The 18,267-nt window shown below is 53.1% G+C and overlaps 1 protein-coding gene across 12 annotated transcripts in view; it reads right to left on the bottom strand.

Moving 5' to 3' along the window:
• ARHGEF7 (Rho guanine nucleotide exchange factor 7) overlaps positions 1-18,267 on the bottom strand; it is a 107,616-nt gene that overhangs the window by 8,284 nt on the left and 81,065 nt on the right. For 9 of the 12 annotated variants that reach the window (XM_043892355.1, XM_043892357.1, XM_043892362.1 and 6 more), the window contains 9 exons: positions 16,134-16,272; positions 15,400-15,459; positions 14,587-14,733; positions 13,793-13,879; positions 11,329-11,407; positions 11,010-11,149; positions 8,811-9,035; positions 7,057-7,150; positions 5,573-5,662 (listed from right to left, as the gene is read on the bottom strand). In XM_043892355.1, coding sequence (XP_043748290.1) covers positions 5,573-5,662; positions 7,057-7,150; positions 8,811-9,035; positions 11,010-11,149; positions 11,329-11,407; positions 13,793-13,879; positions 14,587-14,733; positions 15,400-15,459; positions 16,134-16,272 — 1,061 coding nt within the window. Of the gene's footprint in view, positions 1-186; positions 3,009-5,572; positions 5,663-7,056; positions 7,151-8,810; positions 9,036-11,009; positions 11,150-11,328; positions 11,408-13,792; positions 13,880-14,586; positions 14,734-15,399; positions 15,460-16,133; positions 16,273-18,267 lie in introns of those variants that run through there. The other 3 variants (XM_043892367.1, XM_043892361.1, XM_043892358.1) reach the window with 3 other exon arrangements.

Here is an 18,267-nt window from a genome sequence, read left to right as displayed (position 1 = left end):
TCTTGCATCATCTAGAACATACTTAACCTAAGACAGTGCGGGCTTTGCCATCGAGGCAGGTACGGGGTGCCCCGCTGCCCCGCCGTCCTGCGGAAGACGCTAGTTCCCGACAGCCATCACAGTCAACTGCAAACTCTGCTCCCCCAACCCCAACCCCCACCATGTAACAAATATTAAAAACCAGAGGCTAGCAAATGCAAAATTTATTTCAACTGTATATAACAGATGTCTTTTTTTGAATATAAAACAAACACTTCATTGCCATATGCAGCCACAAACAGAATATGCATACTGTACAGTACAATGCGACATCCAGGTACACAGCCGACTGAGTCCAGAACGGCAGGCGCCCACGGAAAATGGCTTTCCTGTTCACAGATTAAAAGCACAATACGCAGACTTTTTTCAAGGTCTTCACCACTATATACACATCCCTGTGTTTTGGCAGTTTTATGCAAAACACATAATATAGCTTATAGACTTGTGGCAAGTATCAATTCAATGGGAACACCATTTGAGCCATTGGCAAAGGGCCTGGAAACGGCTTAAACCTGCCCTGCAGCTCAGAATCTTCCCCCGTCATTATAACACTAACTGTACACAGAGATATTACAGAATGGCAGAAACACAGGTACTATTTCATCATGACTGAAGTTCAGCAACAGTGGAAACACTGGCCATGGCGCGCCTTCTCCTCGGCCCCATGAGAATGGCTTTCAAGCCAGTGGTACAAATACTTCCAACTAGGTCACAAGGGCAAGAGGTGCCAGACTTCAGAACAAACCCAGACAGACAAGACAGCCAGGTGGTCATTCTGTAGTGATCTTAGTTAGAATCAACAGAAAATCATTGTCAAAATGGCTTTAATTGGCACAAAGAGGAATTATGGGAAAACAGGAAAACTTTGGTGTTTGGAATATCAATGTCAGGACAACCCAGATGACATTTGGCGTTCAAGAGAAACCCAGGTGCACACAGCACAAGGCCCAAAACCCCACATGCAACGCCCGGCCCAGCACACTCAGTCTCTGAGCACAGGAAAAACCCTGCACCGTGAGAGCCTGAAGGCTGTGACATCACCTGCTGTGACATGAAGTGAAACACGTTTCTGAATGCACTGCATGACATGAAGCATATGAGCCTCACAGTGACCGTATTTCTCCCATAATCCCACTTGCTACTTGGCTGAATGTATATAAACCCCTCTCCCCAACGGGCGAACACTGGGCTCTGACTAACTCTAAAAGACTGCTCCTCAACTTTCTTATTTACACTAACTGATACAAAAATATGAACTTGCCAGGTGGCATGAGCAGTTCAGCAGACACCTGGGGACCGACAGACGTGTGGGACTCCTGGTTTCCTAACGAGCCCCTGCCTGGGGCGCTGGCCCTCCAGCACAGCTCCTGCCGGGACCCTGGGAGGGCCACGGGGACCAGCGCCGTGCACAGCGGGGCCAGCTCCCCGGGCATGGGGCGCAGGACACCGGCACACAGCCGCTCCGTGCAAATGAGGTCAGAACCCCGCATGCCTGGTGCTAGAGGAGGCGGGGCGCCGGGAGCACAGGGCCGGGCCACCCACACGGAGGGAAGACGCCACCCCCGACTGTTATGGCATCTCGCTTTCTGAGGCCGGCTTCATGGCGTCCCTAACACACAGCTGACTGTGAGGCGGAGGGGCCCCACCCTACCCCCCAGTGTGGACTGGGTGTGGACTGGTGCCATGAGTGCGTGCCACAGGGCACAGTCAGTTCTTAGTGAAGCAGGAGCCAGTCTGAGGGAGGGCAGTGAGGAGCTCCCACAACAAGCCCCAGGAAGTTGGGGGCACCCCCAGATCTGAAATGTTCTCATAAGTCTGTTACACAGCAACTTGGTAAACGTTTGGGGACTTGCATCACCATGACGACCAAGAGTGAGGGTGATGTTCCACCGGGGCTGTGAAGGGAGTCTCCCTGCAGCTGAGAACAAGCACGTGTGCCCACGGGCAGCAGGCTCGGACCTGGGAGTCGGGGCGGCCAGGCTTCCTGGGTACGCACACAGCCTGACCTATGCCCTCAGAGGCCAGACTTCCGCCCTGCCCTGCAGGGGCACCGGCTTGCCAAGCGCCTTCTAAGGGAAACTCCTCCAACTAACGGAAGTCTGGGGGGATGACATGCGGCTGTCTGGCCTGCGGGGAAGCGGGGCCCGGAGCCAGCCATCTGCGGGGTGTGGATGTGCCCCTCGCGCGCCGGCCCGGCCTGGAGCCCACCCCCGCCGCACTGACAGAGGCTCCTCCAGGGCAGCCGAGCACTCGGCCGTCCGGTCTGGACTCGGCTCTGGAGGCACGGTTCTTCTCCTCTCTCCACCTACTGGACTGCCGCGTCCCGCACACACACAATTACGTCCCTGTATGGAAGGCCAGAGTCTCCTCCACGTCGCTTAGGTCACTCAGATCACAGACCTGTGTGGTTTCAGTATAAAATACAAACGTGTTCATACAGCTGTATCTAAAAAGAAACAAGACAGTCGCTACGCTGAGAATAAAAAACCTAACCGTGCCACGTGGAGCTGTGAGACCACCACTGCCCATGGGCAAAGGACCCTCGGTGTGGCTGTGCGGACACGCCACCGCTTTCAACAGTCAGTCGCTTGCGTGGACACTCCACGTGGCCAGTAAGCCCCACAAAGTACAGTGGGAAACAGCAGAAACGCTCCCCAAAGTTGTTAAAACATCACATAAGAGACAAGAAACCGAGAGAACATCTAAGAAAAGCAGGCTGCGGACAAGCATCGTTAAGGAAAGCTGAGAGGCGCGTTAGTTCTGGTGAGAGATATATGAGCAACAGCTCTTACGAGGTGTAGAACCCATCCTGTAACTATGGGCTGTCCATATACTGTCATAGTCAGAGTCTTCCGAGAAGTCTGAAGGCTCCACACGGGACAGGCTGCTGCGACGACCCAAGGAGTCTAGGCTTGACTGGTCGTCGTCAGCCAAGACGTGATTATGCATCAGGTCAGTGCCCTGCCATGCTAAGACGGGTGGGGGGGTGGGGGGCGGGGGGGGAGGGGCAGGCGGAGAGGGGACAGGCGGAGGGGGGCAGGCGGAGGGGGGCGAGCAGGAAGACGGCAGGAAGAGCCACAACCAAAACATGAAACAAACGCAAAAGGTGACGGGAAGAGAAGGGAAAGAGAAAAGAGTGTTAAAAAACGGCAGCAACGTTCATTTCTCCTTATCTACGGCTGCGTTTCATTTACTGACTTATTAATTAGCACGACCCTTACAACAAAACTAGAGATCTATGGTTATTTAAATAAACCTATATATCACAATACCATTTCCAAACTGCTCCTTTTTAAGGTTACTGCTATTAGGCCCTCACTTACGAAATGTTTTACGAATTAAGACCACGATCACAAGAAAATTCTAAAGACATAGGACAAATAACCAATTCTGCTACACATTCAATTAACAAATAGTCTCATTTAGGACATTATTTGTAAAAGGAAACATTTATGAGGTTAATGTGGATATACTGAATGCAAAATACTTCCCAAGGATTTCTGACTTACTTCTTCAGCTACCTCTCTGCCAGACTAGAAGCCATCTTAAGGATGGGGGTCTAAACTTACCTTGTCCAACTGTAATGACTGCGAGAACTTCCGACGGAGACGGGGTGACGCAGGCCCCGCCCCCGCTCCCCCACCCTGCAGAGCACGCAGGCCTCCAGCCCAGAGCACCCACCCACAGGAGCCAGGGGAGTGGGCACGCGGGGAGACACGTCTGACCAGACGCATCAAGCCCCATGCTGACCCTCCCCCTGACGCGAGGGGAGCCGTGAACAGCGGCCCCGTGTCGGGGGAGGGCGGCAGGAGGCGGCGGGCATGGACGGGAGGACAGCAGTCCACACTGAGGCCGTGTGGGTGATGCGGGTGTCCTGCACCCAGGTGCGCTGCACACAGCTGAGCCTCGGGCGGGGACGCGCATGCCGTGAGGACAGAGCCGGCCCACCCGGCCCGTCTGCAGACTCCACAGCACACCACCCGGCCAGCGTGGGGGACACAACTCCTGCTGTTCCTGACCACCATGCATCACGGCCAGTCCCAGGCCCCAGAGGGTGAGGCCGTAAGGTCAGTTAAAAACAAAACCACTGCGCTGGCCAATGCCGAGTGCTCTTCCCGCACAGCAGAACTGGACACACAGGCAACGTGGCGAGACCTACACACTCCAGGCCCCGTCCTCCGGGGAAGAAACGAGGCCCACACAAAAACACAAAGCTCACGTCACTAGGTCTGTTCACCTGAGATGGCCAAGCTCAAGTTTCACTTCATACAGCTGAAGTTGAGTAATTTTTTAAAAATCTCAAACTCAAAACCCAAAAACTACAGGCACATACGGCCTATTACCCAAAATGCAGTCTCAAATAGGAAACCGTCCTGTCCTCAGGGACGATGGTCTGCGCTCACAGCCTACAGCCCTGTCACCTGCAGACTCTCGCCACACGCACACCCTGCTCTTCCTCACCTGCTCTGAGCACCGGTCACAACAGACAGGCGTTCTCACCAGACAGGGTGCAGACCAGATGTCCCAACGTCACGGGCGGGACGTGTAAAGTACGAGCCAGAAAGAAGGTTCCGAATCATCTGCAGCTGTACCCAGGGCTAATCCTGTTGGCCCTAGCCTCACACCTGCAGTCACCTTGAGCAAAAGCTAAGTTAAAGCACTTGACTGTTCCTTTTTCCACCTTTTCTTTCCAGCATTTTTTTTTAACAACAGACCTGACACCGACTGGAAGCACAACGTCACACTGCAGGTGGTACAGATGAGGTGACGAGCAATTCACCAAAGTCCAGATGGAGAAGGGAGCCCAAACACAACACCTAATAAAAGCCAGTTTTCATGCCAGAATTAACGTCATCCAGTCTGAGGCAGGAGAAGCTCAGCCCCGTTTCCTCCTGAACAGACCACAGCCTGACTATACCCACCCTGCACTCCACTCTCAAATGCTCAGGAAGTTGGGGAAAAGAAAGAATCCACCTTTTTCCTGCTCACACGACAGATTAAGATTTTTTCATAGAGGACATTATAAGTAAGATGAAGGTACACTGAGAGGTACTGAAATCTACCCATAAACTCACTGGTGTCTACAGAAAAAATTCTAAATGCAATCATTTAAGGGGGGGGGGGGAGTTGCTATTTAAAAAACAACTCTTAACTCTAGGCTTGTGTTTTTGACAATAATTCTAAGAAACTCTTCCCTCAAAAAAATAAAAAAAACCCCACTTCCACACCAGTGGTTTAAGCAGCTTGACCAACTGAACTGAGAGCGCGTTCCGGTGTCTTAACACAAGCCGTCCTCTCCAGGCCCCAGAGACTCCACACCCTGGCAGCGCCCTCCACTCCAAGGCCTCCCAGCGGGGCCGTGTCACTGACTGCTGAGACCCCTTCTCAGGACGGGGGGATGCGGGCCGGGCCACAGAAGCAGCCTCACTAGGGGCTGTGCCGAGAGCCTGCACGGGGCCCAGCCACGTCCTTCGGGGCGTGATTTTAGGCAGAAGGAACCAGCAGAGTGGCAGCGGGCTCCGGTGACACTTACTTGAGTTGAGCGTCTGCCGCGTCTTGGCGCTGGTGCAGTAAGCTTCAATGACCTTCAGGATCTGGGCATCCTCCTCCAGCGCAGCCGTGCCTGCGAGGGACACACAGCCGTCACCAGCCAGCCACCAGCACAGCCTGGCCAGCCACTCACCCGCGGTGCTGACAACCGACGGCCCCCAGATTTTGTGTCAGATAAACATTTCCCGACATTCACAGAATAGTTATGTTCCAAAGGGCGTTTACTTTTTCTATGTATTTTTTATCTACAACATATCTGGCAAAGAGCTAAAACCCAAATATATATACATATATATATACACACACATATGTCTGTGTGTGTATGTGTGTATATATATTTATACATATATATTGTCTTACTAATCCATAGGAAAAAGAGTATCCCCATCCTGAACATGAAAAAAGAAATGGAAACAATTCACAAGAGAACACAGAAAGAAAAATGTTCATTGTCACCAAGAAAAGATCATAAGAGAACACAGAAAGAAAAATGTTGTCACCAAGAAGTGAAAATTAAAACTAGGGATGGTGTTTTCACATATCGCCTCAGAAAATCAGAAACCATGATTCTCTGTGTGGATGCAGCTATCAGAAAGAACTTCCTGCACCCACACATGGGAGGCAGAGAAGACAGGAACAGCCCCTGGAAAGGCCATTTGACCCTATTTACCAAAGGCTTGAGAACAAGCGCTTCCCTGATCCACAGATTCCCACCAGAGAGTTAATCCGGGAAATTGAGAGCACAGCCCAGAGCGTGCAGGCAGGGCTCCAGAGCTCGGCCTGAGCTGGCGCCCCTCCAGACAGGCCTCGCCTGCACCCGGAGGCCACCTGGTGGAGCATGGAGCCTGTGGAGCAGCAGCGTCTGATGGTGCTGGTGCCAGGCAGCCCTCACACCCCACATGCTTCATACCGCTGTAGCGTTAAATTCTGCTATTGTTCTAAATGTTTCTATATTTTCTAGGATATTAGATATATATTTTTAAAGCCTCAACTAATTTGTAAAAAATGGGGAAGAATGGAGGACTGAGCCACTTACAAGCTGTACCAAAAATGCTCAGACAGCATCTCATATTATGATAGACACATGCAAGGCAGGCCAGATGCTCCCTCCTAAGAGTCAGCGTCACACGGAGGGCTTAGGAGCCATCGAGAAACTTACATGTCACCAGCTGGACCAGTCGTTTAATAGGTTTCTGTGAGAACAATGTTTAACTCCCTGCAGGATCCGCTGGGAGTCAGCGTCCACAGGGGGTAACGCTCACAGGGGATGTTGCCAGTGCAGCTGCGGCTGGCACTGAGGGGGCTGCGCTGCCCAGCTGACGTCCTCGAGAGCGGACCCGAGGCTGGGCCCTTGCTCCCCTCTGTGGTTCTGGAAAGCCCCGCCTTAGCATCCCAAAGCCCCGCCTCCATTCTCGAGGCCCCGCCTCCCCACCCCGGAGAGCTACGTGTGTCCTCTCAGGCGCTCACTTTTTCTCAGTGCGAACTCCTCGTCTGAGGGCTTCCGCTCTGGCTTGCGCTTGGGGAGCAGCTTCTTCATGGTCTTGGGACTCTTGCTCAGGTCCTGGGGAAGGAGAGGGAAAGGCTGGCAGACCCTGGATCCGGTGTGCAGGCACGGCCGCGGCGGAGAGGGAAGCCAGAACACTCCAGCACCCGCCCCACACGCGCTGACATCCTCAGGCACAGGCTCTGACGGCCCTCCTCCACCTGGACCCGCCGGGCCGGGACCACCGGGACCGCGCCCAAGAAGGCGCAGCGGCCAGTGGTGCAGGGAGGAGGGCAGCTGGCTGACGCCTGCGCAGGGAGCCACGTGCGCGTCCCACTCGGGGGCAGACCCCCTGCTGCAGCCAACCAGAAAGACAGGAGGAAACTATTTCTAAAAGAAAGGTGAGGGAAAACAGTTCCTTTAGGAACATATTCTAAGCCTCAAGGGGGAAGAAAATGGAAAAGAATCAGCCCACAGGCAGGACACTGGTGCCCCCTCCGCTGGCAGACAAAGCCCCAGAGTCCGTCCCTCTGTCCACAACACATCTAGATCCTCTGAAGGGGAAGGAGAGGAACACATGCACAAGTCCATGCGGCCGGCAACGTTTTGACTGTCAAGCACATACTGAACACCAATGTCAGAAAGGCTAACTTCTGCATCTCGGACATACACCGCTGGTGAACCTCAAGAGGCCACTCCGAGGCTGAGAACGGGAGAGTCAGGCTATGGGAGGGATCAGGCTGAAAAGCACCCAGAGACCAGAGCTTGCATTCCAAAGGTATGTCTCCAAAATCTGTGAAAGTGAAAACTTTCAAAGTGCTTGAAAATGCCGCAGAAATCATCAGTCCCCAAAGAAGTGAATGCAGCACGTGTCCCGAGGCAAGGGGGTGGAGGGGAAGCCAGGGCAGGGTGCCCCCTCGGTGGTGCTCAGTGATGGCCTTGCTCTAGGACCACTTGCTCCATGACCAGGCGGTCTGTGTGCTCAGCAGGCTGGACACGTTCACGGCCACACCCTCCAAGCCTTCCTCTCTCCTCTACCCTACTCCCCCCTCTCCTGTCATGAACCTGCAGCAGGGCTTGACCGCCCCCTGAACACTGAGCTAGGCAATGAGGGTGCCAAAATGCTCCTCCGACCTGGCACAGGGCCACCAGGAAAATACATTTCCTAAGAACCAAAGTTCACTAACGAAACCCATAAAGGATTAACTATAATTTATGTTGTACTCTTCTATGTACCTTAAAATTTCTCCAGCAAGGATGGAGGCAGGGTCTGCCCCAGGTCCTTCGGCAAATGTGGCCTCGTGAAGATGCAAACCCACGCAAAGGTGCTTCACCAGGCTCACACACAGGCCCCGCCCACCAAGCTCATAGTCCCACCCACCATGCTCAGAGCCACGCCCACATCCCCACCCACCACGCCCACCGCACAAGCCACACCCCCACATTCATGGCCACATCCACACCAGACACAATAACTGACCCCGGCTCACACTCAAGCTCACGCGTGTGATCACCACACTTGTCACTTCAGTCACCGGCTTCCTCAAAGTGCAAACACTGCTCAGAACCGGCCCCTCTCCCTCTGTGATGGGCACAGAGGGGACCGCAGCTGGGGTCTCCCCAGAACTCAGGGGCCCTGGAGCGCAGGAAGGGGTGACATGGGAGTGAAGGCAGAGCCTTCCACTCTGAAGCAGCTCATCGGCCCCACAGTCACAGACGCAAACCCACTACGGCTCACCTCCTTGTAGCAGAGGGCAGCAGAGGGCCGCAGCGGGGGTGCGGGTCGCAGGCAGCTCAGGCTCCAGGGCTTGGGGGTCTTCGGAGGCTCCAAGGGCCCCCAGTTGATGGTGGTGTGTGGAGTGCCGTGGTGGGAGGGGTGGGGCAACGTGTGGTAGGCGGGCGTCAGCGGCGCGGGCTTGCTGTCCCCGTGCTTGCTGGACGGGGTGATGGAGTGGGAGGGGAGCTGCCGGGGACAGAGGGAGAGAGCAGAGCTCGTTCACCGCCAGAGGATCCGGGGCCAGCCCAGCCCCCTCCCAGCACATCCGCGCCCACTTGCTGGCGTGCATCCTGAACCTCCAGACGCTCAGGTTACTGGCTGCCAGGCCGAGCATCCCCCACACCCTGCGTGGGGCCCGCTGAGCTCAGGGCAGGAAGCAGCAGGCTGCTGGGTCCAGATCTGGAAATCCATGGACCGCCTTTAACTGCCATGCAGCCACATTTGCAAAGAGGGCATTTCATTTAATACAGATATCAGGATTTTATAAAAGAATGGGCATTCCCTGCACTGGGAATGTGATTGGGGGAGGGTAATTATTACCTCCCCAGGGAAAGTAGGGCTTGATCCGGTTTTGCTTTAAAAAAGTTTTCCTGGGACACAGTCAGGCCCATTCGTGTCAATGGTTGCTTTTATATTATAAAAGCAAAATACAATTGTAACAGAGACCATATTGCCTAAAAACCAAAAAAATATTTACTGTCTTTTTATAGAAAAATTTTACCAATCCTTTGGGTAAAACATTTTCTCAGACAAATCAGCTTTAATCAAGACAAAGTTATATAAATCTAATTTCTCAGAAGGATCTTATTAATGGGGTTTATACTCCTAGAAACCCCAAAAGTATTACATCACACTGACAAATAAAAAAATGTTAAACAAAATAAGTAACAATTCAAAATTAGCCGGTGACCTCAAATTAACCCAAAACAATATGGTATGCTTAACAGGAGAAAAAGTTGAGTTGTTCTGTGAGCTGGAAACCAAGAGCATGGTCATTATTCGGAAGAAATGAGTAACATTTGAAACACAGGCCTAAAGGGGAGCCTGGGCTAGAGCTGAGGCTGGGGCTCAAGGACAGAAGCAGTAGACTCTGCGGTGACCACACCGCTGCCCTGGGACCAGAGGCCAGGGTCCCAGCACAGGGCACAGGGCTGCCTGAGGTGGGACTTCACAGAGGAGGGTTTCAGGCTGTTACCACGTGAGTGAGAAAGCACTCCCTTCTGATGTGCACACATGTGCCCTTGAGATAAACTCAGTCCCATGAAAGCTAAGCATCTCTAGTATACGTTTACAATGTGAAAAAGTTGTCATGGCAGAACCATTCAAAATGATAGCTGAAGCAGATGAATGGTTTTTACCCCCAGACTGCTGAGAAATGGAGTAAGAAGCTGCACCCGTGACCAGTACACTATGCCATGGCACCATCCCTGAGAAAACCCTTCAAGCCCAAGGACAGCGACCACAGGTGGGAAACACGTGGCAGAAGTCCCAGGAGAGACCCTCACAAGCTGGCCATGCCGTGCGGTCCGAGGTCACCGTGAGGAGGGCACCTCGTTCGTCAGAGCTCGCAGGGAAAGACGACAGGTGTTCAGACAACTCAACACCAGTATCTTAAGCAGGCAACACCAGTAAAGGCTAGCTTTAAGCACTGACACTTTGGTACTGATATATTTTGCAATGTTTAAGGATCTAAAAACTTGCAGAGCTGCTGAGCTTTTCTAAAAACAGAAAATTCAGGTTTCTTAAAATGATGAGTCAAAAATTACACTTTAATGCCTTCAGCATGAATCTGGTCCTTTTTGTCATCATAAGTTTGGTTTTCGTTTTTGTTTTTGATGAAACATAATAAATACAATTAAAATGCTCAGAAAAGCCCTCTATGGACCAGTGGTTCTCAGGGTTTTGATTGAAACCTCCAAGGTTAGTGTTCACGGCCCACCCTGGGCAAGACAGCTACCTAACCGGGTGGCATGAACTGTGTGCGTCCATGTGTGTGAATTCTTGAGAGGCAGCACAAGTGGGCCTGGCTTACAAGTGGGTTCCCTGTGAAGCGATCACGGTCCACGGGGGATGAGGACACGTCTGCAGAGAGACCCAAGGCCCGGGCCGTGCTCTCCTAACCTGGGGTCTGCACTTGGGGGGCGGGACGGGGGCCCTTACAGTGTGGGACGGCACGGAGTGGGGCTTGACGGTGGGGTTCCCTGCCGACGTGACCTTCGTCTGCTTCTGCAGGTGGTCCACCCACTCATGGAGGTCCTGCTGGTTGTTGCAGGACACCAAGATCCGCTCGATCATGCTCCCTGGAAGAGACAGACGCAGGCTGGGGGGCGGGGGGCAGGGGCGGGAAGGGCAGCAGAGCGCACACGCACACGCGCACCCCGAGGAGGCCCACAGCACCTCCACGCAGCCCTCAGGGGGTCAGCGGGGCCACTGCCTTGGCGCCCGGACAGAGAGCACCCACACAGTCTGTGCCTATCACCTGATATTTCAAACGCGTTTCTATGATTTTCACTGTCCTCAAGCTTTGTGATTGTCATTCCTGTCGTTGGTAGCTTTCCCTAAAACAGAACCCCCCCCCCAAAAAGAAACAATTAGTGCTTTTCTAGTAAAGAAGGTACCGTTATTAAAGTAAATATTAAATGATTTTAGAATAGGCAGAGAAACTGTCTTCGTAAAGCAAAAAATCTCGTTTGTACCAAAAGCACGTATGATACAAAAACCTCTACCTTGAATAAGAAATCGTAATACTATAACCAAGAAATGAGCCAGCAAAAAGGTACAGGGCTGCAAACCAGAACAAAAACATTTCATCTGATGAGTTATTCTAAATATAAACAGCAAGACACAAAACATTATACACTATGATTAAAAAAACAACTAGGGTCCCCGGTGGCTATTTTAAATGATGTTGTTTGTAGAAAGGAAGCACAGATATGCCTTAGAGGAACAGAGGAAGTTCCACGTCTGAAGGCAAAATACAGGAAGCTGGAGCCAGAGGAGCCGTGTGAGGGCGGTGCCTGGTCGTCCATCACCACAGCCCATCACAGCCAGGCCGGGAGCTGCACAAAACGCAGAGCGCGCACCAGCCCGCCCGCTCTGGAGACCGAGGGCGAGCAGGGGGCGGAGCCAGAACTGGGCCGCGAAGGGCCCACCTCAACTGACAGACACCAGAGCTGCGGAGGCCGAGCGAGTGCTCAGGGAACACCTCTCGGAGTCAGGGCCAGAGGCCCCTGAGCGCAGGACCCCGAGCAGGGGGGCAGCAGTGAGGCTGCAGGGCACAGGGCTCCTGATACCCGGGCAGAGGCCGGGGGGCCGAGAGCACCGCACGGGGCCCGGCCTTCCGCATCCCCTACAGGCCTCATCCAGTCCACAGGCGCCAGGGCCCGCGCTCAGAAGCCTGTCCCGCAGCCGGGCGGGTGGGATGGCAGGCGGGTGGGACGGCCGCTGGGCGGGCACTGTGTGTGTGGTCAGGTATGAACACTGCAGACGCCCTGCCGAGGGGCTGACGGCGCCGGGGTGACCAAGAGCTCGGAGCAGCCAGACAGGAAACAGCTGCGTGGCCCCGACTAGCCTGCAGCAGCAGCCACGGAGGGCAGGACGAGCTCGCTGCGGCTGGATGTGGGGCAAAGCCAGAAGTGAACACTGACACGCGTGCACTGGGGGTCACAGCACTCGGAGAGAAGCCCCCCAGACAGCGCACCCGGGGGGAACGGCCGTGCGGCAGCATGCTGACGCCAGCATGCTGGGGCCTGAGGCCGCCCTGGACACCACCACAGCCCCACAGGTCACCTCAGGGCCCTGGGCCCCGGGGTGGGGGGAACTTCGAAGCCAGGGGATGCAGCTGGAAGGGACCGTGGTCGCTTAAAGTGGCGGCCACTGGCTTGGGGAGCCAAGCAGGTACTCCCTCAGCCGGGCGCTGGCTCAACCACAGGCTCACGAATCAGGAGGCACTCCTTCCCTGGGCTGGCCCGTGCCTATCTGCTTTCTCACGCCTGAAGTGCTCCTTTCAGAGGAAGTGTGTGACGCCAACCCCTCTCTGGGCTGCAGAGCTTTCCAGCAGGTGCAAGCCAGCCATGAACGCTCTGGACTCAGGACCCACCAGAGCGCTTGTTGGGGACAAAAACAGCGTGCCATGTGTGCGGAAATGCAACTCAAGAGCAAACCCAGGGTGACTTCTGTGGGAATGGCTCCTGGCGACCAGTCAGGCCTCAACAACTTGATGGAAGGGCCGCAGCTTCAATAACCACACAAGACAAGAGCAGTCAACTTTGCCAGAAGCCCCACTGGACACAGAGAGAACGTGAGGCACCTAATGGGCTCCCTGGAGGCTAAGACGGTAGGGAAGCCGCCTGCACTGCGGGAGACCGGGGCTCCATCCCTGGGTGGGGAGGTCCCTGGAGGAGGGCAAGGCAACACCACACTTTAAATTAACATACAGAAACAGAAGAACTCTGCCCTTGCACTTTCTTCTTAAATCAGTCTCATATCCTCTCGAAGAAAATCAGAAAAGCCATTAGCAATAAAAAAGCTAAATACACCCCTGGCGTGTGCTGGTGACTGCTGACTCCACTGGGGGCCCACAGACCACCTCAGCTGCACGTCCCCCCCCCACCCCCAGCCGGCCTGCGGGTGGCAGGAAAGCAGCAGAATGACCGGCAGGTGACCAGCTGGCCTGCATCCAGCAGTCTGCATCCTCGGGGTCAGCTGTGCAAATACCTGTTTCCTTCTCTTTTTGCTCTGGATTAACACAAAGATCCTAACTGGCACAGTTACAGCAAAACACAGACAGGAGTGTCTGTAGGGATGTGAATGTAACACTTTAGGTACAACCCTATAGGCAGCACACGAACAGATACATAGTATTTAATACAAAAACTCAAAGTGAGCCTTAAAACAGTTCTCACATCCACAATAAACAAATACAAACTGAAAATGTGTTTTACCTGATATATAAAACCACTCATCCTAGGACTGGCAGACAACATTAGCAAAATATTTGGAAAGAGTAGAAGATATCTCTCATTCTTTTCCTAATGTAAAAGAACAAATTCAAATAAGTGTATTAAAAACACATATTTACAATGGTGAGAACAAATACTTACATTAGGCCTTATGAAATAGAATATCACACTTCATGCTTAGGTGTTTCTTTCTACCAAATTTAAATTAAATGGAAACAAAATCATGACAAATTCCTAAGACTCACAAGTAGCCCATGGAATATCTTTTTTAAAAATCTGAGTTTAGGTCTGCCATTGACTCATTAGGCAGGAGTTAGAAAAACAAATTTTTTTCTGTGGTTGAGAGAAAATGAAGCAAAGAACTTGTGAACTTTTAGTGGCAGTGGAGACCAGGTGGAACCTTCAGGCTGAAGGCAGGGAGAATAAAGCAGGGAGACGCCTCTGGCCCACTGACGGATCCTGGCACTACCCTAGAGCCGAACACGTCCAGTGTTGCCATCCCCCAAAGAGCTCTGCCCAATTTACATGAAAGGCCGACGAGCACTGTTTATATGTTAAATCTCATTTGCTGCAATCAGTAAGAGAAGCCCCAGAAAGACCCTAAGTGAAGCACAAAGATGCCCAAGAATCTAAAAGAAGACTCAAGAGAAACACTGCCCACAGCAGTGAAGGAACTCAGGGAGGCGGTGTCCCCGGCAGGGGAAGCCAGCCAGGCGCAGGGGCCTTGGAGGAGGCTCCCGCAGTGAGAGAAACGCCGGGAACGCCGAAGGCAGTACCTCGCTGCCGGCACACTGGATCAGGACCTGGGACATGTAGACGACGCTGCCCAGGGTCTTGATGTCGTCGCCCTCCCAGTTGCGGACGGCCTCCGTCAGGATCTGCAGCTCCAGCTCCTTCCTCTTCCGCACCTCCTGACACTGCGCCTGGGGGCACAGGAGGCGCGTCAGGGGAGACGGGCTCCCAGACCGAGCTCCGGCCCCGACCTCTTCTTCAGACAGGCCAGCCAGTGAGCAACGCGCTTACTTCACGAGAACGGAATCAAGTCAAGAGAGACCCACAACAACCAACAGCTCTAGAATGAGAAACACTAGTTTAGAAAAATACAGGAAATCCTGTCATTTTTAGAAGAAATGTGGACTGAACAAGAAAAACATTCTCTGATTTTACTAGTGAGTGCCAGAAAAGACCTAGACGAGGGAAAAAAGGGTGAGTTCCAGTTGTGCTATAAATAAGACACGCATTCCAGAAACAGTCATTAAGACAGCTTGACAGCAGATAAGAAGGCAGCCCAGCACTCCATTTCATACGTCACTAGAGACACTGGGATGAGGCTAAAAACATGTTCTAAACCACTTACATGTACTACAGCATTATGTGGTACCGTGTGAAAGTGAAAACACTGATCCTTCCATTTCTCTGGTGTCCACAGTGCCATAAAGCATGAAGGTTTACCAGCCATGGAATAACTATGTTATTTATTTTTTATTTCTCGAGAATAAATCCAAATTATAGTTCACAGCTTAGTTTCTGCATTCATTTGAAATAATAATGCCTGACGGAAAAAAACTGTAACACACTCTATCACTTACTGAAAGGTTTTTGAAGGCGGTCATGGATTTCTGAATATCTTGTCTGTCTGGGTGATAATCCTTTGAATAAAAGAAACACACTGTGAGCTTTCATAATGAAAAGTTTGTTCTTCGAAAGGCTCTCTCTGGAGACTGGCTTGAACCTCCCCTGCAGTCTCAGCCTGTAATCTGTCCCTGTGTCTCCGTACTGAAGGGCCCCTGCTCAGTCTCTGAGCGGGTCACGGAGCGGTGGACAGTCTTCTAGACTCTGCGCTGGAGAAGGAGGCCGGCCCACAGCCTCGCCCACCCCCACCCGCCCCGATGCTCAGGCAACAGAGGGCAGAGGGGAGCGGCAGACTGCCTGCCCCCTGGGGAAGGGCTCACCACACCCTACCCAAGCCAGCGGCCTGAACCCCAGCTTCTGCCAGGCCCAAGCCTGTGTTCTGAAAATGAGATAAGCACACATCGTTCGCTGATTCTTTTCCTATCACCTCTCCATAACTTACACACTTAACACTGTACGCACACGTTCCCCATGTGACCCCTCAACACCACGACGTTTCCCAGGTACTGGAAATATCCCCGCTAGCAGTGGTTGGAGCAGACGCTGCTCTACACAGCTGGGATACGGGAAAACAACTTCAGAACCAACGAAGTCCCCGTGACACTCTCCCGAGTCACAGGCCGGTGGGGAAGCCCTCTCTGGGTCTGGCTCCTCGCTGCTGCTCCTGGCATGGCCAGCGGGGCAGACGTACCTCCATGTGCCTCTCCAGCTCCTTGAGCAGCGCAGGGTACTTGTCCAGGCGCATGAACGGCTTGCTGAGGCCGGTGGTCAGCACGAGAATCCCTGGGCTGCTGGCGCCCTTCAGCTCCATGAACTCTCCCAGCTCCTCACTGAGCGTGCGCAGAGAGAGCAGAGGCCACCGTCAGAGCCCAGGAGGGCCGCGCGCCTGCCCCCAGCCCCCAGATGACGACGCGGCGCCCGTGGCCACGCAGAGGCCACAGGCTTTACAGCCTCGCGTGCTGCTTACTTCTGAACACCAAAGGGAAGGCCCCCCACAGCTCACGTCAGGGCCCTCAGCCTGAGCAAAGCCATGTGTGCGTGGCACAAAGCGCCACGGCTTCCCAGCCAACCACTCAGGAAAGCCCCGCTCAGCGAGCCACCTGCATACAGAGAGGCCTGAATGTGCGCGGGCCTTGTAGGGCAAGGACAGAGCCCCGTGAGCAGGTCCTTCGAGACGGTAAAACCTGCAAGGAGACGCATCACGACGACAACCACCTGACTCACGGGGCTGAGCCGCCAGGCCCCACAGTCCCCCAACAGCAGCGCCACTGTCCCTGACACGCACGCGGGGGCTCAGCCTCCAAAAGCATTTTCACATCATTTCACTTCACCCTCAGACCCGTGGGAGAAAGTTGTCTGCATTTGCAGACAAGGAACCCGAGCGTGCATTCAGAAACAAACAAGCCGCAGAGCAAGCCTGTCCTGTTCAGTCCTGCTCCCCCACCTTCCCGGACCGCAGTCCTCCTCCCCCACCCTGCATCCCCAGCCCCATCGAGCGCCTTCCCGGACCGCAGCCTCATTCCCAGGGCTGCCCTGGCTCCACTTCACAGGAGCACCCAGGAAGGCCAGCAGGGGGCCCAGCTCCGTCACCCACACATCTGTGGCTCACGTCTGTGATGGGACACTCTGCATTCCTGTCTCTGCACCACGGGACAGATGACACCTGGGGCCCCTGGGAGGACCCCAGTCTGTGGCCCACACTGCTGCCGAGAGGAGTCCCTCCAGACATGGAGCAGAGGATGCCTGGGCTGCGGGCGAGCGGAAGAGGCCACAACCTCTCAGGGTCCCCACGTCTCCCACCGGGAGGAGCACAATAAACGAGGTCATAAAGTAAATATCCTCAAGCCCCGGCCCATCGGTGCGGGTCACCTGGATCCGCCTCACGTCACCCCTCCCCCTTAATGGTACTAAGAGTAAAGTTTGACTCCTTTAAATATAATCCAATTGGGGCCTTTTCTACCACAAGAAAAATAACAAAAAAAGTCTCTGTGGGCCATTGTTGATATTTTAGTATTATATGAAACTTCATAACTATAGTTATGGCAGACAATAATTAATAAAACTAAGCAGATTATTCTTATCACCCATCCACCTACTCCCAAAATTCCCTACAACTAAAAATTTATGTGGAATTTTTGCAAGCAAAAGTAACTTCTTTTAATATCCATATGACAGTCATAAAATGCCAGACATGTACACAATTAAGAAATGAAACAAAACCTTTTATAAATCTTTACAGATCACTGTATGGGCTTCCCAGGAGATGCTAGTGGTAAAGAATCCCCCTGCTAATGCAGGAGACATAAGAGACTTAGGTTGGATCCCTGAGTTGGGAAGATCCCCTCAAAGAGGGCATGGCAACCCACCCCAGAATTCTTGCCTGGAGAATCCCATGGACAGAGGAGCCTGGTGGGCTACAGTCCACGGGGTCTGCAAAGAGACACGACTGAAGCAACTTAGCATATATTTGTTTCATTGTTTAGTTTTTAAAAAATTTAGAACCATTATAAAACAAAACAGCAGGCTATAGCTTTTCTGACAAAACAAAGACCCTTTCTGCTTAATTTCTACTGATGCTAGCAACCCTTACACAGTGTTTTTTCCTCTGTAATTACTCAAACGACACAGTGGGCTGCAAGAGAGTGACCAGAGGAACACAGAGGCAACCTCAGTTTAGCGCAGCAAAAAGTAACAACTACTGTGCTGGGAAAAAGGAGACATTCTACATATTAAATCATGAAACCCCTAATTCACTCGCAACAGGCAGCCACGAGCCTATGATGTCGACTATCAAACGGTAATGCAAAAGGCAGATAACCGTTATA

Source organism: Cervus elaphus, chromosome 30 (assembly GCF_910594005.1).
Source record: "Cervus elaphus chromosome 30, mCerEla1.1, whole genome shotgun sequence".
Taxonomy (NCBI): Eukaryota; Metazoa; Chordata; class Mammalia; order Artiodactyla; family Cervidae; genus Cervus; species Cervus elaphus.
Note: the sequence above shows the minus strand (reverse complement) of the source record. Positions and strands in the feature narration are given on the sequence as shown.